The 24,489-nt window shown below is 33.8% G+C and overlaps 1 protein-coding gene and 1 long non-coding RNA gene across 12 annotated transcripts in view; one reads left to right on the forward strand and one right to left on the reverse strand.

The window, feature by feature from the left end:
• The window catches only part of LOC149793476 (uncharacterized), an 88,237-nt gene that overhangs the window by 8,124 nt on the left and 55,624 nt on the right, over nucleotides 1–24,489 (forward strand). For 3 of the 11 annotated variants that reach the window (XR_016422817.1, XR_016422813.1, XR_016422815.1), the window contains exons 2-6: nucleotides 2,259–2,523; nucleotides 4,030–4,606; nucleotides 7,618–7,838; nucleotides 8,342–8,423; nucleotides 23,339–23,907. This is a non-coding gene — a long non-coding RNA (uncharacterized LOC149793476). Of the gene's footprint in view, nucleotides 1–2,258; nucleotides 2,524–4,029; nucleotides 4,607–7,617; nucleotides 7,839–8,341; nucleotides 8,424–9,387; nucleotides 9,543–16,276; nucleotides 16,319–18,246; nucleotides 18,362–23,338; nucleotides 23,908–24,489 lie in introns of those variants that run through there. The other 8 variants (XR_016422816.1, XR_016422818.1, XR_016422814.1 and 5 more) reach the window with 8 other exon arrangements.
• LOC149793477 (uncharacterized) lies at nucleotides 2,517–18,138 on the reverse strand. The gene is made up of 7 exons (XM_089967468.1): nucleotides 18,064–18,138; nucleotides 15,843–15,939; nucleotides 14,844–14,920; nucleotides 9,737–10,060; nucleotides 9,032–9,108; nucleotides 5,023–5,173; nucleotides 2,517–4,193 (listed from the first exon to the last, which is right to left on the reverse strand). The coding sequence occupies exons 1-7, from the start codon at nucleotides 18,065–18,067 to the stop codon at nucleotides 4,048–4,050; spliced, it is 876 nt and encodes a 291-aa protein (XP_089823594.1). The 5' UTR covers nucleotides 18,068–18,138; the 3' UTR covers nucleotides 2,517–4,047.

The following is a 24,489-nucleotide window of genomic DNA, read 5'->3' on the forward strand; positions in this document are numbered from 1 at the left end:
CCCTGAAAGCACGGGGCCCAAGGTGGTTGCCTTGTTCGCCTTGCTCAAGGGCCTGGCCTAAGTCCGAGTACTTGTGCGGAAAAAAAACGAAGACGAAAAGATGTGAAAATATGTATACATTTTGTGGCATAAAATGCCACTATCGGCTTAATTACCTCATAGTCACAGAATCAATATGTTTCTTTGGTAATAAAAGGGGGCGAGTGTGATACTATGAAAGAAAAACCCTTTATAGAATAAAAGGAATAAACAAGGACAGAGATTGGAAAGGGACATCTATTTATCATTTTAGTGTCGTTTGCAGATACATTAGACTATTTGGGTTATATCAAAGTTAGGAATTATTGCTTTGTAGTATGTTAAAACACTTTGTGCTGATATCTTATAAGGAACAACACTTTGACAATATATTATTTTCTTTCTTTGGTTATATTTAGATAGTTTTTTTTTATTATTTCACGCTGAAACTGATTTTGTTCCTAAATTAAATTTGCAATTAACAGTTTTGTGTGTAGGTGTGTGAATAAAAAAAGATTTGTTTGATCGAATACAAGTTGAGGAAGAAGATGATTATATTATGTAAATATTCAACCGTTTTCCATTACAAAATATATTTGTTGTAAAGTAGGGCATTTAAAAATGTGGTATCAATGTACTTTTTCAAGTCATTGTACTATGCTGTATAGCCAGTTTCTATACTGGTGTCTACGATATAAAAAAAGACGTAATAGACTGCAGCAAAAGTATGGTCCTGATCAATATTGTCTACTTTAGCAACAGACCCCCATATATATATATATATATATATATATATATATATATATATATATATATATATATATATATATATATATATATATATATATATATTGTGTCGAGTATATGCTCTTAAAATAAGTAACAGAAAAGAGTGAAGACAACAAGCTTTGTAAAATTTAACAAATAATCTATTTCCCTAGAATACAAAGTGACAAATAAGAATAAATAACTTACGGCATTGCGAATTAAATCCCAAAATAATCCAAGAATTAAAGACACAAGTCCTAGTAATAAAATGTACTGAATAAAACTCAGTTCGAGTCCCGAAGAGATTTAAAATTGAAGGCGATGACGTGTCTGTTGTGGTCTACGAAGTACCGATGTGTTAACAGTCTCTCGTGGAATCACAGCAATATTATTCCAAGCTTGAATACAGTATAAATTTCAATTAATGTCTTTATCCAAGAATTTTATCAGCGCACTTTTGTATTTTCAGAGAAAAGAATCACTTGAATTCAATAATTTGAAGAAAATGAAATTAAACCCAAACTGGACACAACATAATAAATTGCCAGATGTTAAAGAGCGACTGGTATAATTCAGACAGTCACAAGATAATATAGTTCTGTGTTTGACCCCAGGTAACAAATTAGCAGTTTCTAAAAACAATCATATCTAATAGAAAATAACTTTCTGGCATGATTTATTGAGCCTTGTTTATTTAAAACATATTAGCATATACAATTCATTTTGGATTCTCCAAAACCCTGACCCAAATGAACATGTTTACCTGAATAATAATTCGGTTCATTGGCTCATACACATACAGAATAATGAAACTATTATTAGTAGTTTACATCAATAAAAAAAGTCAATCAGGTCAAACAGAACTGAACTCAGTCCAGCAAACAATGTTACATTACAATAACATGTAATGGAATAAAAAAGATTGTTATATTTGTTGATTTCCCAACCCGAGTAATTAGCCAAATTCTAGGAGCAGACATCATTATTAACGTGACTTTATGATAATATGGATTAGTTTCGTGAAATAAACCTTCCATACCATAAGATAGGGAATTCTTTCTAATGAGTGTTTGGGTGATGTTTTGTAGTACTTGGCGTAAGCGCTAATATTTGGTTTGGAAAGAATTACTGATGAATCATACACATATGAAACAAGACAAACAACATAAGCGTGAAATATGTGTTTCGTGATATGTGGCCATTACATAATTAGATAAAGTGATTGTGGTACTTGCGAGTTGAAAACCAATCCGGGTTGCAGTTATCACCTTGGAAATATTGTAAATAATTGACTTCATGTAGGCTTACGCAAGTGTTTGATCAATCCTTAGTGAGATCCCTAGCGTGTGAAAATATATATTCAGTGGTAATTAAGCTAGATAAGAATTTTTCGCTATTTAATATTTCTTCTTAAAGATATGCCAATACCTCAACATTTTGCTTTATTTAAATGATCATTCCATTCCATTCAGCAAGAGGACGTCGACCAGCAAACATCACAGAGCTCTACTTCCGAGCGTCCGCGTGGCGGCTATGGATTAATCACGAAGAATGGAGAAATGATGAGCCACCAGCCGTACAAGGACCAAATGTTTCCCCGGGACTGCAAAGAGTATTGCAGAGTTATTTCGCTGGAAAGCTGTTTTTGTTGAAGAATGAATCATGGTTTTCTAAGGGGGTTATTGAGGGGTTATTTCAGAGTCGCAGCTGGTGTTGTGACGAATTAATCAGTGCTCTGTGAGTGCATAAATGCCTGGGGGATGAGGCACTTATTCCTTCCCTCAGGAGTAATTAAACATCCTGCTGTGCTGGAAGAAAACTGTGGTACATGTACAGTATTACGAAAACCACATTAATTCAATTAATAGATATATATTTAAATGACAGTGGAAATATCTACTTCTTTTGAGATACACTGGAACTAAAATGCATCTCTACCTCTTTAATGTTTTCAACTTGTATCGACAAGTTGTTTGATGATTTAGTTGGTTTATATTGATATTAATGAAACAAATGTACGTGGGCTTGTTCAGTTTACTTTAAAAAAAATTCTTCTGTTATTCCTGCGACATTTTTTTAAAACCAATTTGGAAACTGTAATTTGTCAGCAACATGTATAACAGTTCTGATCGATTAAGACATTTCCATTGGTCATTTAAAGTTTACGTTCCAAATCGGGTCATTACACTATATATTATGCTCAAATGAATTCAGATTAGCACTGCATGAACTACACATTGCAAGTAATTCTAACTGCAAGGAATAGGTAGATTATATTATGGTCATTACTAAAATGTAAACGTATTTAATAAGCCTCAATTAGAACAACGAATTAATCTTTTGTTAATTTCTGAGTACTCAGAAGTGCTCCCAAAATACTCCATAGACAAAAAGATATATGTTTTGGTCTCAGTTTTCCCCCAACAGACATGTAACAGTCATATCAGTTAAGACAAATTCTACGATGATTATACAATATATATACACACACCCCCCACTAAACTCTTATGTGAGATTCCACTGGATAGTTCGATATTTCGACTCTCGCTCATTTTAAATAGGAAACACAGCCTGGATACGTTCACCACCGATGGGTTGTTTTTGCTTGTAAATGCGATTATTCCAAGCTAATCCCGAGTTGACATTGGTACATCAGAGGGGTCTCAACTGTTGACTTTTATCCAGCCGTTGGCTAGATATTATATGAGGGTCTGTGAATCCCGTTCTCACACAGACATTCATCAACACGCGGTGCAAATCACAATCGATGTTGGCACTCCATCCCAGCAAATACAACTCCCCGTCACCGTTAAATTTCGCACGATATATAATGAGAAATCTTAAACGCCAAAGAAGGTTAAGTATCCGTCCGGATAGACGTTGAACCTTGCAAACTGAATATCATCTTCGGGATGAATAATATCGATGCTGCATATGTGAAATAATGAACATTGTCGCCTTTGATGGTACGTGTCACTGGTTATTTAGTTCGTTGCTGACAATTACTAATATGGTCATAGGTTATATCAAAGTAAAAACAAAAACCTTTAAAAATCAGTCAAACAGCCCAACTTTAATTCCGCTGTTTTATACATAGGATTGCTATACATACAAATAAAAGAGCATATAATATTAAATTTACAACATACATTTAGTCATCAATTGTATTCAAATATGTGTACTCTGCTCAAGTTACATGGAAAGTAGATTATTTGTGATTAAATCACTTTGTTCCGATTTTAGATAAGATGAATGAGCATGTCAGAATCCAAGTCCAAATTTGAGAACAATCATAGCAACCACAGCACTCCAGTAACGTTGTATCCAGGGTCTGAATGCACTAGCCTGGGAGGAGGGAACTTTATTTGGGACTTCCTGCGTGATATGTGGATGCACAAGATATGAACCTATAAATAAAAGGAAAGTACAGTAACATAGGTCAAATGAGCATAAAATGCGGTACTGTTTCAGATCAGAAGCTCACTATGCTAAACTAATATACTTTTAAACACATCTAATTTGTAGCTACAACTTTTTTGATATTTACGGTCAAGAATACCTTGATTTCAATACTAGAACTTATAAAACGTTTAGAAGATGGACAGGAAATATCAAGGTGTTTGCTGAGCATAGCGGGAGTCGAATAATTTTTGATGCAGAACTGACCAGTGTTCCTCTGTATGAAGGACAATGTTCCGTTGGGAATATTCATGTCTGTTTTCATCAAACGTCCATCATTCTACTAAAAGTTTACTTTCTATCCATTTCAACTGAGCTCTCACTCTTCATTGCTAACAAATGCTCATCCGAAGAATATCAGGTTAGTACAATATGTATTTACTTGCAACTGGTGTTAAGAGAGTCACAGCAGATGTTCTGAAAAAAGATCCTTTCAACAGTTTGAATATAAGCTGTCGACATCTTCGGCTTTAATATTTCAGTAACATCTGGTTGAGTAAGATTTTATTCTGGGCAAATAAACTTGTTTAGAACCTGACTTTCTGGACGAGTGGACATTTTAAGTAAGATTTAACCCCTGCAGCCAATGTGGTTCCACATGATATGTTAAACAATAATTGTTAAAGAATTTAGGACACTTTTATTGCAACATCATGAGAAGGCTGGTGAATTTGCAACCATGCTACATTAACATATTGTAGAGTCCTGGAAATATGAAGATAAAACAAATCCTTCCAGTGTACAAATGATTCTATTTTGTCTCTATGAATTACATACCTGTTAGTTTAGTCACAGTAATGCTTTGAGTCGTGTATTTGGGTAGATTGATGGGGACACATAGTTTGTGTGGATCGTTTTCACAATAGTGGGTTGTTGGCCCTTTTACACAGCAAAACGATGAATTTAATTGTATGTTACAAATCTCGCCCTGAAAGAAAGCATTAAAATTAGACTCACTGAGTACTACTTGAACAGTCATATATATATATATATATATATATATATATATATATATATATATATATATATATATATATATATATATATATATATATATATATATTCTTTCGAAAAAGATTATCTTGGTTAGTAAAAATAATAGATATGAAAGATAAACTAACTAATAAACTAATAACAGAGTCAGACTGGTATGAAACCAGCCCAAGCACTTTCAGTTTCTACCGATTTTTTTTAAGGGCACAAGGCCATAAAATGAACGAAGAACGAAAGTTAAAACATACTTGCTTGACTGAATATACATATAACTGCTTTACATAAATGATATAAGAAAAAATAAATAAAACAAAGAATTTGAACGGGGTTTAAGATTCATCCTGATAAAATGCCCTTAAAGCAGAAATGGGTAGAAGAAAGGTCTCCAACTGATGATACAAGCCAGTAGGTCAAAAATGAGATCCTTGTGCCAACTACAAGTGACCGGTTGTATCTATTTTAATCCTGTTTCCAGTATTTTTTTGAACCGGCTATTTCTCAAAACAAAAAATTTATATTCTTAAGTACTATAATATAATTGAGATGGCTCCAATAAATAGTCTAAATAAGATTATAAAACATATATGCGTATTTTTACATATGGCATTTATTTTACAGAAGAATGGTTGTTAAAACTATGGGTTTGAGGTAGCGAAATAATGGCAGAAAGACGCTGTTATGGTAACTTGTACATTCTTTGTTACCTGTGAAAGGGAAAATGTGATCCATTTTGAGTTATAGGAGAAATGGAGTAGGGAAGTGGGAGAGAAATGTTAATTTAATTTTATTAATTGGCGTGCCAGTCTAATCTGTATTAATTTATTCTAGTATTTAATTTCTACATTTCTCCAGCATATTGGGTGTTGCGTACCTTGCATCTGGTGAGATAGGTCACATTTTCTGTGTGTTATATGTTATAGTATGGTTTAGAGTATGTTGACCCGTGACTGTACTGTGCATTTCCCTTCTCCCTACCATATGTTCTATGATGTAATCCTGTTTCGAAGTGCCAGTAACTTAAACTAAAGCAAAAACAGGAATCCAAAGAAACCTATTTAATTGACTAGCAATGAACACTCAAAACCAGCAGCTTAAGTGAAGAACCCAAATTGGTATTTTTTCCGTCCCTAGGTAACAAAGAATATCCAAGAGACCATAATCACATCTTCCTTCCAATAACTCACTTTCTTAATCCAATGGTTTTGTTTACCATTCTTTTCTAAAAAATATCAAATGCAAATAAACACATACAATTTATCGGTTTTAATTTTTTTTAATTGAAGCTATCAATAATTAATTAATTAATAAGTAACAAGTCAATTATGTCATACCACTTGAGAAAACAACTTTTATATATGCATTTGAAAATACATTTTGAACAACATTTAAGTTTTATAAAACAATACAAATATTTATGGAATTTAAAAATGATATGCTGACCTTTACCTTATGTATTAATACGCAAACAAGAAGGCACGTTAACACTCATTTGCCATGCAGGAACAGTGACAATATTTGGTGAAAATAAAATCTGGGAAAATGAATGCTTTTTGTTAAAATTTCTTTCAAAGATGTTGATTACATTTGTTATAAAACTAGCAATAAAAAGGGTTTCAAGGTTTGTCTGGGTTTTGTATCTTCATCCTTATTTGATGGAATATCAAAATCATTTTTGACCAATGTTTTAAGATCCGTTTGCCAGGATGCTTTATGTCAAAGTTGGCCAAATTCTGTTGATAGAGGATACTTTCTTTTCCTAAGTAATACTGGACACATTTGATCAAAAGTGATATTTGACAAGTGGCGAAGCCACAAGTTTAAATGTATCGAATTTGATAAATGATGAAATATATTGGGTAGTTACTTAGGAATGGAAAATTTTATTTTTATTAGACACCAAAATGTGCTCATGTGATCTTAGACAATAAAGTCCCACTTCACGTCTTCACTGCAGACTTCAGCGCACTTCTCCACCCTTTCGTATACTCAAACGCTGTATTATCGTGGGCTCTATATTATCGCGGAAAACGGGATTTTCCGCTTAATTTGGGACAAATGATATCTATCGGTTCTTTTACAGATGTAAAGCTGTTGCCAGTAAGGACGCAACTAGTTTATAGGACAATTCACTCAAAAATGTCAACACTTTTTATAAGTTTACATTTATTTGTTCTAGATCAAAGAGTCTTCGTTGTTGTTACTGAGTGTATAATTTTTATAGGCACACTGAGTCAAGCATCGCATGGCATGTTACTAAATCTTATATTTTCTCATGTTAAATAAATATAAGGATTTATTTTTCACGTGAAAATGAGAGAATGAAATAAAATCGCCAATAATTTTCCATATTTCATAGTATATATTTTGTTCATTTTTCAGCACAAGAGAGGCTATACATGGCGGCCAGTATAAATGGTGGAGGAAGAACCAGGGAAAAGCCCGGAAATTAACTACCGACCCACGAGAAGCTGCTTGCAAGCTTTCTCACATACCCACATTGGCCGAATCCGAGTCTCGAACCCACGCAGACAGAGGTGAGATGGCAGTGATCCGTAACGGTGAGCGCTTTATACCACTCGGCAACTCAGTGCCCCTATTCTGTGAGTAAGGGCTTCCATAATTAATGTAGTAAAAAGCAATCAAGCTAAAACATTTTATGTCAAGTTTATTAAAGTCTGTTAAGAATTTTGTTAAAAAATGTATTAAAGGTTTGTCTGTTTGTCATAATACAGGCAGATATTTAAACGAATCAGATGGCAGACTAGCAGGATTTGTACAAACTTAAAATCCTTTTATGAGTAGTGTTTCATAATAATTCCTTTAGATAGGCGTCTGTTTTGTTTACAGTGTTAGCAGATTATCATCAGTAGTGCAGACATGAACCTTATCAATGATATGAGTATTCTTGTAAAGTTTACGCCACTTCTATTGAGCGGGTTTGAGAAGTCAAGTAAATATTTATCTAAGTTTAGTAACTGCAATAAAATTTAATTGCATCTTTTTTATACAAAACAATAATGAGAGTTTTTCAGACCATGGTGTATCTCTAATATGTTTCGTCAAATTCTGTTTGGGAGATGTTTAAATATTGTTCTACTTTTAGTAGCGGCAACCATACCAGATGGCGGATCAGCCTCAAGTGTATACAATGCAAAGGTCTCTATGCCATAGTGGATTCTGTCAAGGTTGGTCAAAATCTATCATGAAATTTTGAAGAAGACATCATATGAATGTCTTTTTTTTTGTTTTTAGTAATGGCGAGCATAGTTCATGGCAAATCGGTAATATTTCTTAAAACATTGAAAGATTTTGGTGGCAGGATGCTTTAAGTTAAGCTATTCTTGAGACGAAATCGTTTAAAGACTTCTTCCATTCTTTTTTTTGCCATGGCGGCCATACTTGATAGAGTATCGGCATCATTTCCTCAAAACTGTCACTCCTTGGTGACACAGTGCTCTGTGCCAAGCTTGGTTGAAATTGGTCTTGTGTGTTCTGAGATGTTGAAACTAGTAAAAGTTGATTGTCGACGAACGTGTTCTACACTGTTTTAGAAACGGTCATCATAGCTGAATTCAGATCGACAGGCAAACCTATATGTGTTCATACCCGCATGCATTTTGTCATCGGCAAATATATATAAATATAAGAAGGTTACAGCTATTGTGTGCAATAACATGTATTTCAGTGTGTTATACAGAAATACTGAATGAATGCACAGAACGCGTATCAAAGATGTATGATTAAATGAGTATGTAAAAAAATCCGTTATTATCAACAGTCAAGTTCATTATACCCCGAAGTTAAGCATTCGTCCACTTCTCAAGTCTTGTAACACTTTTTCACATGTGCACCAATGCTCCGTCTTTGGTTCTTTAAAAATAAAAAATTGTGCAGAATATAAAAATATTTCAATAATGCAAAACAAATATTAGACACTGTAGTATCAGCAATATGTAAAACATGTAACATGTTTACCATCATAAATGTTACGTTTCCTTATTATATATAGAATATTGACTTTGCTCTGACAGACCATTTTATTACATGGAATAGAACCTTCAAAGAAATCCAAGGTTATGACGCTGTATGCAAGTTGCATTCGTAACTTGTTTTTAAATATCATGGAAGCTTTTGTGTAATTTATTGCAGGTTTGTATGCATGCATCACAGCTGTCATCCGAGGAAAGTACCATAGATGAAAGGGCGATTACGCAGATCTATTAATAGTAGTCGCGTACATACTTTGATGACGTTAGCAAAAGTTAGAGGCAGTATAAATGACTACATTATGGCACTTTGTCCAGGTAAAATGTTTTAATTGCAAACGTTATAACTCCTATCCTCAACACATGAAATGTAAAAAAAATGGTATTAATATCGCTGAGACATTTTCATTTTCATAACATTCCTAAAAGTGTCAGACATCAGCAAGAGGATACTTAAAAGGAAGACACATAAAGCAAATTAAGTGTTATATGAAATTAGGCATTCTCATTACCTATGACATTCAGCCAAACAGACTGTATGTTTGGTGTCGATTTCCATGCAATCAGAGGATAGAGTGTATAGTTTCCTATGTCTATATCTGACAAATTATGTATCAAGATTCCAGTTTCACCATTTCGTACTACTCTCCCTTGGTAATTAACAGCTACATGGAAACCGTGTTTCCCAGAACTGGAAGCAATAACTTGTGTTGTATTGAAGAGCCACTGGAGCTGTCGTATTTCTTCACCCGGTTCTATCACAAATTTCCAGCTCAAATTTGCTGTCTGGCCTATGCACTTGTTGATTGTTGACGGCATAGCAGTCCATATTAGTCCTGGATAAAAAAAGTGTTATGCTTTGAAACTAAAAGTTTCACTTTGCTTCTTTTACAGGTAAATGTATATAGTGGCTTACAACTAGTTGGATAAAACTGTACAAAAATTGAGTTTTCATCACGTGTACCGAGAAAAAGTTAACCAATATGATCAAAATACAAACGGCTTTCATAAATAATTGTTCATATCTGAGGAAAATACATAGTTACTTCTACAGATTTATATTTCAAGAGAAGTAAACTTATAAATGATGTTTGTTTTTCTAAGATCAGATAAAGAGACAAATTTGTTTTAAAAGTATCGATTACTTTTCAGATTTCAGTTCACTGTACCCATTAATTATTTTTTCATTACACAACATGACTTTGCTATTTGTTGTCTTTTTCTTACATACGTTTTATACACATGTTCATGTTAAAACAACAGTGATGGACGATTCTACGTCTACATAGATATAATGATCCACTGTTATCAAACATGACCCAGTCCATTTATTGTGGGCCGAAAACAGTATTAAAATTAGAATTCATGCTAATTCCATCCAGAGTACCATCAAGGTATATCATCCGCCCGCATGTGTTCCGTTGGTCAAAGTATGCAGTCTTGACAGAACCTAATGTGCGGAAACCAAACTGTCAACATCATTCGTCATGATCGTGACCTTGGATCTTTAGACTCCATAATATATACATATTTTGAGTACCCCAGATGTAATCCTTCCCCAATATTGCTCAAATAACTTACTCTAGAACTAACATTTTTTTTGCAGTTAACAGTTTTCTTCTTAGCTACAATGAACTTGACCCATGATATGTTGACCAGAATATACATCGGTCATTTCCATGCATTAAGTAAAGGCCACACTCCCCAAATATTACACAAATGTGCTGTTTGACTAAAATTATTATGCAAAAGTGATTATTTTTTCTACTTGTCACAATGACCCTTATCTTTGACCTTTTGATCTACAAATCCATTGATTTCTTTTGTACTCAATAAGTAAATATTCAGCAAAATTTGGCGACGACACATGGCAAAGAATTTATATCTTGTTTTGAAACTATTTTATTCTCTTTGCCATTGTGACCTTGACACTGACTTTCAGACGCAAAGACCAACATATTTCTTTCTTACCTATGTGCAAACCATTCATTAAGATTGGTCCAAATACTTAGTTTATGAACATTATTTTTGGGAATCCATCAATTGTTTTTTTCATATATCGTGACGTCAACCTGAACTTTTTTGACCCCGACTTTGATAGGTTTCTCCCATATCCCAATTGCTAGCTATTCAGAACCAGTAACTGCAGGACACACGGTACTAATTATACGGAAGAACTGTGAACCAGTCTAGAAATGGGTGAAGAAATAATAGAGTATTTACAGGTTTGGTGGTCCATAATTGGTTAATAATGAAAATTAAAATTTTAGGAAAAATATCTTTTGAGAGCTTATCCTATATGTAATGTAAAAAAAAATATTGACAAATTTCTACTGATGCAATTTTAGCATTTTTACAGGCTTGACTCAGGAGTACTCAATACTGAAAGTAGCACCTGATTCATTTGGTGCAGAATCAATAATACGTGTTTCATGCACATGTATGCAAACAAAGTGCCGCGGATCATATGGTGTTCTCCACACATAAGCTTGCACCAAGGTTAGATGTGCATGAAGAATTATAGGTGTCATTATCAGCACCCAGAAATTTTAAGTTATTGAATTTTGAATATGATAGTGTTTAAATATGTTTACCATTGGAGTTGAATTAGTACCGTGAGTCCTGCAGATGGTGAAGACCTTGGGCTATTGTGCATAAATCATTTTTCTTCTTGTCGTCACCGTGACCTTAGAAATTGACCATTTGCGCCGAAAACGAACTCATTTCGTCCGTACTCCAAGTGTGAGCCACCAATAATATTTGACAAGTGCAGATCGTGTAGGAGTCGAGTTATAGTGCGGAGATAAAACTTGTAAAAAACAGACGACCGGACTGACAAAATGATAAAATAATAGGCTCCGTTTTGTGGTGGGCGTAAGAAATATGTATTATTTACAATGAAGGAGGTAATACATCAGCACAATATTAAACACATGGGGGACATAACGTGTCTTCAATTATTGTGCCCGAACCGTTCATTGTTACCATCCTTTATCTGAGGTGGCAGGGGGTAGTTTCCTAAATTGGCCCCTGTCAGATTTCTTAACTTAAGTCTATGATGCGACTTTTTCAGCAGTTATTGTTTACTAAATAAAGACATGGTTATATTTATGAACTACCTGTTTCGGGCTTGTATTGTTCTTGAAATTGATATGAGGCATGTATATCTCCCATAGTTACTTTACAGTATGTAGACAGTGAAAACCAATAGCCGGCTAGGAAGAAGAGCTAGCCACCCACAGCAGTAGACATGTGGGTTCAGGACAAGTAGAATATCTCAAAAACTGACTGAATGGCGTCTATTTTTAGTTGGATCAACCTATTAAGTACACAATGTTTTACAACATTATTACCTAGGAAAAGGGGCTTGTATTTCTACTGTGAGCATCGCATGGCATCAAAAATGAAATTCGGACGTGCAAAATGCCGGTATAAATTTGTGTTGGGGTGCATAAACTTCTGTTTGCTATGAATTGCTACTGACTTCTCAGGACATGTGAATACTATTTTTATGCTTTGCTTTAATATAGCTATCCAAAAATATGCACCTATTTGACCTCTCTTGTATATTTTATTTTTTATGATTTTTTTTTATACTAGGCAGGTGAATGCGGCATTACATTTGTGCATTAAAGCTGTCCCCTGATCCCTAAGGTATTGATCACGGAAGATAAAAATACATATACAAACACAGGGAGTCGAGTGCATCTTACATGTAAACAATGAACAAGTTGATTATAAAGAAACGTAAAGGGGTTTCGAAGAATTCTCAGCTTTAGTTGTGCTGTATAGAAGTGGTTGAAACATACAGAAGAGGTCAAATGAGTTAAAACATTTGTCTAATTTGTTATACGTAGAATACAAAAATACAGTACTCTCCTTTAAACTGGATAATAACATCTCGTGTTTGCAATAATATTTACATAAATGCATGATAATTTATATAGTATGATAATTCATGGCTGTCAAACAGACAATTGAATAGGATGAATCGATTTTTAAACTAACCTAACGATATAATATGAATTTCGTATGGTTGCCGATAAGTACGTAACAAAAATGAAATTTTTAAAAAAATTATTGTAGACGTAATATTTCAGACACGTCAGCTCTCTGCTTCAGTTACTACTCTACACGAACATAACGTTCCCGGTAACTATACTACGATTAAGCTCAAAATATTTCCCAAGTGTATAGGACTTATTGATTTATCTTTGAGATAATGCACGTCAAGCTAAAAGCCTACTCACCTTGATATAGGGACTTCGCATATGACGTAAGTCCTATATTTACATTTGGTTACAAAAGCTCTCGGTCTCATTAATGCTGTAACCACACACACACATTAACAGATCTGAGAAAGCTTGCCAGTAGCTTCTCGTGGGTCGGTGGTTCTTTCCGGGGTTTTCCGGGTTCTTCCTCCACCATTAATACTGGCCGCCATGTATAGCCTATCGTGCTGAAAAATGGCGTTAAACCCCACAACAACAACAACAGCAACAACAACAACAACAACAACAACAACATTAACAGATCCATGTCTACGTTTATACACCAGTACAAAACTCATGTATTAGAAAAATTAGATGTATTTTGCATTTTCTGTCGATGGAGGGCATACAAAATGATCACAAAAACACAGCGAAAATTCAAAACCAGGTAGTTGACGCAAGACATGTTAGTACTTTCTTGACATATTGTATTTGATTTAATGCACAAAAATAAATTGTCCTTATATGGTAAGTTTCTGTAATCTATATTGTCAGCATCATCTACCACGCTTCATGCGTTTAACTCTAAGTATAGCGTTTGTTTGTCATTCTTTTATACAAATTATTTTTCAAGTACTTGTGTTTTATGCATCAAAGACAGGTTTACGAGTATTTACTGAATGTCCGGTAAGTTGATAAATGTTGAAAAGCAGTGATATGCTGCAGGTAAAGCTAATACATTGTAAAAGTGACGTATATCGTCAGATACAGAAGTCCCATTCATGTTGCAATTTCATTACCTTTTATAAACATTTGATCCAAAAGAAATTGTTAGCTTATTATGTATATTTAGCCTCAAGCTCCAAAAGGAAAGTTCAGAATGGGTTGGTGTCTCATGGTACAGTAACACACACAACATGTTGATATCGTTCCAAGACACTTGTAATTTGCTTTGGCCATGACTCATAACAGTAGCCATCTTGCTCTAACCCAATGGCAGTATTCAAACTATCGCCCTTCTGATCGCGCGACGGGTTGTACGAATTCAAAAGAATCTCCATTTCTTGAATTCACTAATTCTATTCCTTACAGATTAACGGAAATACTAAATATTTTTAATTTATTTCTCCCGTAGGAGAGAATGTATCACAATAAAAGAATGTGTAAAACAGTATTAGTTAGCTAAAAACATCCCGTATCTAGCTCCATATTTAACACGCATATTTCATCCAAACAACAGAAGGAAGTTAAAATTCAGTTTTCTTTTACATTTCGACATCTGTACTTAAGGTGTAGCACAATTATCTTTTCCAAAACATTTTGTTCGAACCTATTACTCTCTGTTCGTCATCAACCTTATAACTACGATGATTAGTTTGATCCATGATAGAGAAAAGTACGAACTTACCCGCTGTAAAATTGATACAAATATTCAAGGTTAGTATTAAAAGAAGAAAATATAAAGCTGATTTCCAGAGCGTAGTTCTGAAAAAGAAATGGAAATTCAATTTGTATCTAGCACTTAAAGTGGTAATTAAAATATGTTTGAAACACAATCTTATACTTGTTTAATGAAGATGTATTTCTTTCGTTGCATTTTGTTAAATCGTGCGAGTGAAACTTTCTGTCTTTAAAGTATGTAATTTGCCGTGACAGATTTGAAATAAAAATGATGCAACTTCAGACATAAGTAACTGACTTAGTCGATGTTTCAAATAAAGATATATATAAAACTAACCGTTTAATAAATTCGGTCTTATTTAGTCCCTTATACATGTCTCAGAAGACATGAACAAACGCTCTTTGCACATTTGTATCAAAATGAAATATTTTCTAAGATATGGCCTTATTCAACGGGTTTGAGCAACATTTGTTTCCTAACATACCTCGATAAAATTCACGTAGGAAGTTGCTTGTTGTGAGTTGGAAGGCACATTCTGATTCAGTATAAGAGCAAATGCAATTTTTAACAAGACTATATCGAAGGAGCTGCGTCTCTACTGTCAGAAAAGATTCTAGGAATCACAAATATAATTCCATTTCTTCTATTTAACTACAGGTTATTGGTATCATGATTATTTGTTATGACTGTGTTAATATATGTAATCTGTAAGTGCAGGTTGGATATTTGGCATGTATACATCCATTATATATATATATATATATATATATATATATATATATATATATATATATATATATATATATATATATATATATATATTCAAATTTTTCAAGTATTGTCATAATTCATAAAACCAAGTTTTAAATAATAGTACAATGATAGTTCGAAATATTTGTTAATAATGTGATAAATTAGTACCTAACAACACAACTATAGGAGGTAGTCGCATGCCATCGCATAAGTTCTTCTGGTTTCTGATAAGTTGAACTAAAATTGACAAACCTGTATCTCTGTGATCTCATTTTGTCAGAATAACCCAACACATGTCTTCTCCACTGGCGTTTCATATTTAACATCGTTTGTTTTGAAATCAAAGTTTCTGCAATGTAAATGATATACTTCTTCCTAAATTTCGATTCTCTTCAGAGAAATAAGATACAAAATAAATATGGTTTGTGCAGAAGGAGTTGATATGGCATTTGTCATCTACTTTGAGATATTTTAGATCCCAATATCGCATGATTCCTGCTCACAAAAAATATTGTTCACCGCAATTGATGCAGTGGTTATTTAGGTACAAAGAAAATAAAAGTAGCGAACTTGGGTTTAAGATACAAAAGTACATTGTACGTCCACCCCATGTTTAAAATTCTTTCGTTCTATACACTCTAGTAGGGTACGCTTTATTCTGGGCGCACTCAATTCATGGTAAAGAACAGACAATTGCGCCGTGACAGACTGAATCAGGCCGAGTGCGGGTACTGGACCACACTTAAAGTTTATTTAACTAGCCTTGATGGAGAATGAGCAAGCAATGAAAGGGTTTTAAGAAGAGTTGCTCCTTGTATGGCGGTACTAGCATTTAAACTGGCACTGTAGGGCTTAGTAATATTTGAGGAACAAGACATTGTTTAGGTACATGGCCTTGCACTTAAGGTAGTTAACATAATCTGCTAGTTTTCTTTTTAAACTTATCGTGACCTAACATCCGACATTTTCACCGCATAATCTACATGTTTCTTATTAACGTAAGTTCTAGCCACCCAGAAATTTATGTTAAAGGATTTACTTAAGAAGAAATATTATTCCGTAAAACCAATTTATTGTCAAATTTTCTTCGCGGGTTCAACCCCCGGCCGAGTCATACCAAAGGCTTATGAAAATGGTACTAACAGCTACCTCTCTAGCCATTCAGCATTAAGAAGTTAGTGCTAGGACTGTTTTGACTGGTGTCAGGATATTGTAACTGGGTGGGACATCATGCTACATGTCTGTGGTATGACGCCCCAGTGCTAGACATCACTATAAACTGCCACGCACACACACACACACACACACACACACACACTTAAAGCCGCAATGATATTTGACCTTTAATATTTTACCCCCACCCCCAGCCGTATAATTCAAAATCTATTAAAAAAATAAATGGGCAGCGAACATTGAAGATAATACTCATATCACCGTAATGCAATACTTGAAAGATGGAGTGAGATGTATGTACTATTAAGCTGGGATCAATTGATAACGATGAGTTAACTTATTCCATCTATATGGGTTAACATACTCTCACAACACCCCGACGAAAATTGGCAAATGAATGCAACATTATTTAATAACCTCTTGTAAGAAGGCTGATAGACGATACATTTAATTATTTGATGTTCTTTTGTATAAGAATGGGCCATGCATGAAAGAATTAAGTGCAGGCACAGTGAAGAAAACACCAAAGACCCTGTCACGGATACAGATGAGTGCACAAGTGTTTTAAAAAAGAATGTAAAGTATAAACAATTAGTCTGATATTAAATTCAGAGGTGTTAGAAGAGTGATCTATGATCTGGCTGTTCTTGTGTTACTGTCAAACAATTCTCACGCTGAGTTCTACTTCAGCTATTCCTCATATACCTGATCTTAAAACATAAATACACTCCAGTGATATCGTATATGCACGGAATAGTCCAGATAAAGGCAGGTTAGGTTGTTTTTAGTTTGTAACGCCAATTTATTCCGGTGCTGATATATAAGACATATAGCGTACTCGGAATGTTTGAAGTCTCTTAAATGGATCTCGGGTTGCCGAGCGGTCTAAGCCGCTCGCCTTTTTAGATCACTGACATCTCACCACTGTCTGCGTGGGTTCGAGTTTCGGGCTAGACTAATGTGTGTGTGTGTGAAAAAGAACGCTTGCCATCAGCATCCCGTAGGTCAATGTTTCTTCACGGGTTCTTTTTGCACCAAATATAATGGTCGCCATGTTTAGCATATCATGTGCTGACAAAAAGGAATTAAACCCATATCAACATAACACGATGTCTCAGATAGTTTCTTTCCATGTCTATACTTCTATAATACTGTCATTCGCTTTTTAGCTTAACTTCATCATTGCTGCAAACACTGAATAACAACCCCAATATAATTAAAATCAGATCTCCACTGTTATGTTTGACGTAGGACAGCGGAGACCTGACTTTAATCAGAATGATAACAATCTATAACTCACCCATGTTTAAAGACAGTGGATCTCTAGACTGAATGGGATCCCTGGCGTAAGTACACTCCTTAAACTGTACGAAAACCTCATGCTATAATTATAAATAAACGGGAATTTTGAAAAATTAAAAATAGATTATAGAAAGTAAGCTGGTCTACAGTACCATATATATGCAACTATATATAAACGTATACTTTTTGTAATGTTGAATCGTTTTTAACCTTCATCATTTATACACAAGCACCTGTGTTAATAATATCGAGTCTTTAACCACGACAATATGAAATTGCCATCAAAGTGGGTATTAGTAAGTAAATGTATATAAACTGAAACTATGGCGTATGCAGTTAAATTGTTTATATTACGGAGTAGATACAAACTATGTCAGATTGTTCGGTATCCCTAGCATCATATGCACGTTTAAATGTGCTGAAAAGCACGGCATTTCCGCTCAGTTATAACTGGTATCAACTTTCCAGTTCAAAACTGATTACTGTAAAATGCAAGTAAAGTATCTCAAGATATATGATTACATCAGTACATACAGAATATATTTCTGTATGTAACTGAATCTAAACTATTACATACATATAAGTATATTCTTTTTTTTTCGAGATGATCAATACTACATTTGTATCTCTCTCTCTCTCTCTCTCTCTCTCTCTCTCTCTCTCTATATATATATATATATATATATATATATATATATATATATATATATATATATATAGAGAGAGAGAGAGAGAGAGAGAGAGAGATAGATAGATAGATAGATAGATAGATAGATAAAAACAAGAATATTCATCAATATGTTGAATATTCTTCATGCCATCCTAAATCATGTAAAAACGGGATACCATATAGTCAAGCAAAAAGATATAGAAGAATTATTTCGGATGACGCTGTTTTTAATTCATCTTTGACATAGTTAGGTCAGCATTTTTTAAATAGAATTTACCCTATTGACATCATTAATACTTCTTTCTTACACAAATTGAATCTTTACAATGTAAAATCAAAAATAGAAATGAAGATATCATTCCTTTTGTTATTGAATATAATCCAAGTTTGCCTAATATAGGTAAGATTATCAATAAATATTGAGATTTATTAAACTTATCATGTAAAGCAAGTGTTAAATCGCTACACGAAAGCAAACCCACACATGCTTATAAAAGGACTAAAAATCTTAAAGATTTCCTAACTAATTCTAAATTAGAAAAAAAAACATCATATAAAATAGGATCATCAAATAAATGTAATATACCTATATGTTCGCACTGTTCTTTTATTAATGGAAATACTTCTTTTAATAGTAATATTACGAAAGAAATTTTTAATATGCGTTGTGATACTAATTGTGCAACATCAAATGTTATTTATTTGGTAACATGCAAAAAATGTGGCATCCAGTATATTAGACAAACCAGTCAACAAATATCTAAACGTATGAACCAACCTAGATCAAAAATTATATCGATCAATCATTTTCATCTCATGTTGCAGCACATTTTAACAAAATTTCCCATACTTTGCAAGATTTCTCCTTCCAACCTATTGTTAAAGCTGATTCTGAGATGGAACGTCTGCTAAAGGAAACCTATTGGATTCACCGTCTTAATACGGTATATCCAAAAGGTCTAAATTCAAAAACACTATACGACATTCATTAAACCGCTCCGGTGGCTTAGTGGTTAGAGCGTCCTCCTCGGAAGCGGAAGGTCGTGGGTTCTATCCCCGGCCGAGTCATAGCAAAGACTTACAAAAATGGTACTATCAGCTGCCTCGCTTGGCGCTCAGCATTAAGAGGTTAGTGTTAGGACTGGTTGGCCTGGTGTCAGGATAATGTGACTGGGTGGGACATCATGCTACATATCTGCGGCATGATGCCCCAGTGCTAGACATCACTATAAACTGTCACACTGCAGACATCGTAGCAATATGACTGAAAAATTGTTAAAGCTACGTTAAAAATCCAAATCACACACACACACACACACACACATACACACACACACACATTCATTAATCCTGTTTTTTCTTTTTTGAATTATGTTCCTTGTTTACAGTTAAGAATATTTTTATATTATTCTACTTTGCAGAATAACTTAATTGGTGAAAGTATAAACTAATATCATAAAATAAGTGTACTAATTCTTTAAAAATGAAAGCGCATTTTTAAATTAAGTCTCAATATATTATGATTAATTATTTTTAAAATACTTGATGGTAAGTATTATGCACGCCATAATTTTTTATTATATAAACTGAGTTATGATAAACTATTGAACATTCGTCAAGAATATAATAAGATATAATATATTAATATTATTTTTAAATAAATTTATTTATTTATTTTCTACATCTTTAATAAGTATGCATTATAAGTAATAAAACATTTGATAAAACTGTTTATCTCTATTTAGTCATAAATTATATATATATATATATATATATATATATATATATATATATATATATATATATATATATATATATATATATATATATATAGAGAGAGAGAGAGAGAGAGAGAGAGAGAGAGAGAGAGAGAGAGAGATTTTGTTAAATAAACGTAGAAATTCTGAACAAAATTAACTGTTAGATTTCCTATTCTGAGTCAGTACCCATATGATTCAACGTCAACTCAAATTGCCAAAAGCGTATTTATTCAGTTACATCCTAGACCCATCCGATGACAATAACGTTTTTGCAAGTGTAGTAATATTGTGTTTGCTGTGGGTGTAACTATGATTGTCTCATTTGATGAGCAGTTGATAAACGTATGACAAAAATGTAACACATACATCAAGAGAACAGACGAAAATTACAAATGATGTGCATCCAAACAATTGGATTGTGAATATTTGTAAGCAAGTCTTCTTATATGACAGTTACTTGATCATAGTAAGACTTATATGACAATTACTTGATCATAGTACGACTTACATGACAGTTACTTGATCATAGTAAGACTTACATGACAATTACTTGATCATAGCACGACTTACATGACAGTTACTTGATCATAGCACGACTTACATGACAGTTACTTGATCATAGTAAGACTTATATGACAGTTACTTGATCATAGCACGACTTACATGACAGTTACTTGATCATAGTACGACTTACATGACAGTTACTTGATCATAGCAAGACTTATATGACAGTTACTTGATCATAGTACGACTTACATGACAGTTACTTGATCATAGTACGACTTATATGAAATTTATTTGATCATAGTACGACTTACATGACAGTTACTTGATCATAGTAAGACTTATATGACAGTTACTTGATCATAGCACGACTTACATGACAGTTACTTGATCATGGTAAGACTTATATGACAGTTACTTGATCATAGTAAGACTTATATGACAGTTACTTGATCATAGCACGACTTACATGACAGTTACTTGATCATAGTACGACTTACATGACAGTTACTTCATCATAGTACGACTTACTTGGCAGTTACTTGATCATAGCACGACTTACATGGCAGTTACTTGATCATAGTACGACTTACATGACAGTTACTTGATCATAGTACGACTTAAATGACAGTTACTTGATCGTAGTACGACTTATGTGACAGTTACTTTGATCATAGTACGACTTACATGACAGTTACTTGATCATAGTATGACTTACATGACAGTTACTTGATCATAGTACGACTTACATGACAGTTACTTGATCATAGTACGACTTACATGATAGTTGCTTGATCATAGTAAAACTTTTATGACAGTTACTTGATCATAGTACGACTTACATGACAGTTACTTGATCATAGTACGACTTACATGCCAGTTACTTGATCATAGTAAGACTTATATGACAGTTACTTGATCATAGTATGACTTACATGACAGTTACTTGATCATAGTACGACTTACATGACAGTTACTTGATCATAGTACGACTTACATGATAGTTACTTGATCATAGTAAAACTTATATGACAGTTACTTGATCGTAGTACGACTTATGTGACAGTTACTTGATCATAGTACGACTTACATGACAGTTACTTGATCATAGTACGACTTACATGACAGTTACTTGATCATAGTAAGACTTATATGACAGTTACTTGATCATAGTACGACTTACATGACAGTTACTTGATCATAGTACGACTTATGTGACAGTTACTTGATCATAGTACGATTTACATGACAGTTACTTGATCACAGTAAAACTTATATGACAGTTACTTGATCATAGTACGACTTATATGACAGTTACTTGATTATAGCAACACTTATATGACAGTTACTTGATCATAGTACGACTTATGTGACAGTTACTTGATCATAGTACGACTTACATGACAGTTACTTGATCGTAGTACGACTTACATGACAGTTACTTCATCATAGTACGACTTACATGACAGTTACTTCATCATAGCACGACTTACATGACAGTTACTTGATCATAGTACGACTTGTGTGACAGTTACTTGATCATAGTACGAATGTTGTTATGTGTTATTTCTATGTGGGATTTGTCAAGGCTTGGTATGTGCCCTTGTGGTTTTGGTAACCGGTGACATGATTAAAGGGAGTGTTTGGGGATTTGTACGTGTCCTTATGACGAATTGTTGAGCGCTATAAATAATCTATTCGATCATTTCGCCGAGTAGATACTATACCCAGAATGTGCTTCTTACTACGCAAACCGTCATAGTAAAATTAAAGCTTTGATATTTACGTATTTTAAGAAGAATACTTGAATTCAACTGGTTATCCAACTGACAAACAGCTCCCTGTCATGTTATCTTCCACACAATAAAACTTAGTTTCCTTGAAATAGCAAAGGTAATACAATATTGTACACTTTTGATACAAAAGAATCTGAAATATGAAGGAAGGAAACACATTAAATAATACTTTTCCTTTTGATATGAACTTCAGATTTTATTTGCTTAATACTCTCATCCAATGTTACGAAATAATTATAAAAAAAAACTGTAGCAGCCGTCCCTCTTCAAAATTTGGTGCATATTTCCAAAAATGTCAATATACAATATGGAACCATGTGCAGTACCCGTATATGAAATCCTTTTTCACAACTTGAGTAATTATTGCAGATGAAGATGATACAATGCCTTTTAAAAGACCAAGGCTCCCTCGGAACTTGAAATAGCCAACTCGTCTACCGAAGTCTGAGAGTTTATATATCGTGTTGATTGAAAAGGTGTCGTAGTTACAAAATGAGAAGACCAGGATGATAGCAGGGTTTTTTTTCTTCTTTTTTTCTTCAGGTCTTGGCATGACTGGCTGCATGAGAAAAAGCAATACATGAAGTCTGTGACGTATGTTTAGCCCTGTTACACAAGTTTGGAATCACTTGCAAATTTGTGACAAGGTAGCACACACATCGCATTTTCATTCCGGAAGACAAAACGGCCAAGATGCCATTTACAGCTTCATCTGTATACTTTTGTGTTCAAATCACAAAAGCAAAGTACCGAAATATCAGCAAGTACTTTTATCTCTTCAAAGACGTTTATTGTGACAGGCTGAACATAAAAAAGACCCACTCCATCGCATTCAAACTTCATAACTCTAACACATCCATTCTTTGGATCATACTCTAGGCAATGGCTACAGGTGGTTTCAACACATTTAGTGTATTTACAACAGTCTTGTTCAATTTTAGTCAGTCCCATCTGCTACGTTAGATGACCATGACCTTACATAATAACAGCTGATACGGAATGGACAAGTGTGGTAGATTAAATCATCAATACAACCTTAAATTATAATGGATTTTATCAATGAACAACAGGGAAATATGACCAAGATGATGATATCCCTTTCTAGCATAACGGTAACACTTAAATAAATTGTATACAGGTATACCACTTTATATCATTCTCAACAACGTTAATACTTAACAAGATCTGTTCAGTGATCTAATGTCAAATGGAATGTAACTACTGTCACAGTTACGTTTTTTCGGCAACTTCATACTTTACATCTTAGGCAATGGCTACCCGTGGTGTCAGAACATTTGTTTTCATATAAAAAACATAACATTCTTTTTTAATTTTATTATGTCCTATACAGGAATAACATTTCATATCTTTTTCATCAGCGTTACTACTTAACAAGACCTGCGTTAAGTCCTCCTCAGATAATTTCTTGAATCGTAGTTTATATCCCTCAGCGGCCTCAAAATTGACTGCCCCAGTTCCCACGCTATTATTGTTGTTGTTGTGTATGGCTAGAGTGACTGAGGTCATGGGGTGATGTGTGAGGGAATATATCAATCTGTTTTTCTGTTTCATTTTCAGCTTTTGTAACATCCATCGCATTATCGCAAATCCACCTTCACCTGCTCCTCCAATTGCTACTTTTATTTCTTTTAACTCCTTGTCATCTGATTGTAAAAAAAAAGCTCCGCTGAAAA

The sequence above is a fragment of the Sinohyriopsis cumingii genome, chromosome 8 (assembly GCF_028554795.1).
Source record: "Sinohyriopsis cumingii isolate HCF-2022 chromosome 8, ASM2855479v2, whole genome shotgun sequence".
NCBI classification, from domain to species: Eukaryota; Metazoa; Mollusca; class Bivalvia; order Unionida; family Unionidae; genus Sinohyriopsis; species Sinohyriopsis cumingii.

What these genes read in the sequence shown, in the direction of transcription:
- LOC149793477 (XM_089967468.1), bottom strand. An exon ending in ATGAGATCACAGAGATACAG is followed by an intron (nt 14,921 to 15,842) that starts GTTTGTCAATTT and finishes TTTCTTTTTCAG; the next exon opens with AACTACGCTCTGGAAATCAG. An exon ending in TGTTTGGCTGAATGTCATAG is followed by an intron (nt 9,109 to 9,736) that starts GTAATGAGAATG and finishes TTATTTTTAAAG; the next exon opens with AACCAAAGACGGAGCATTGG.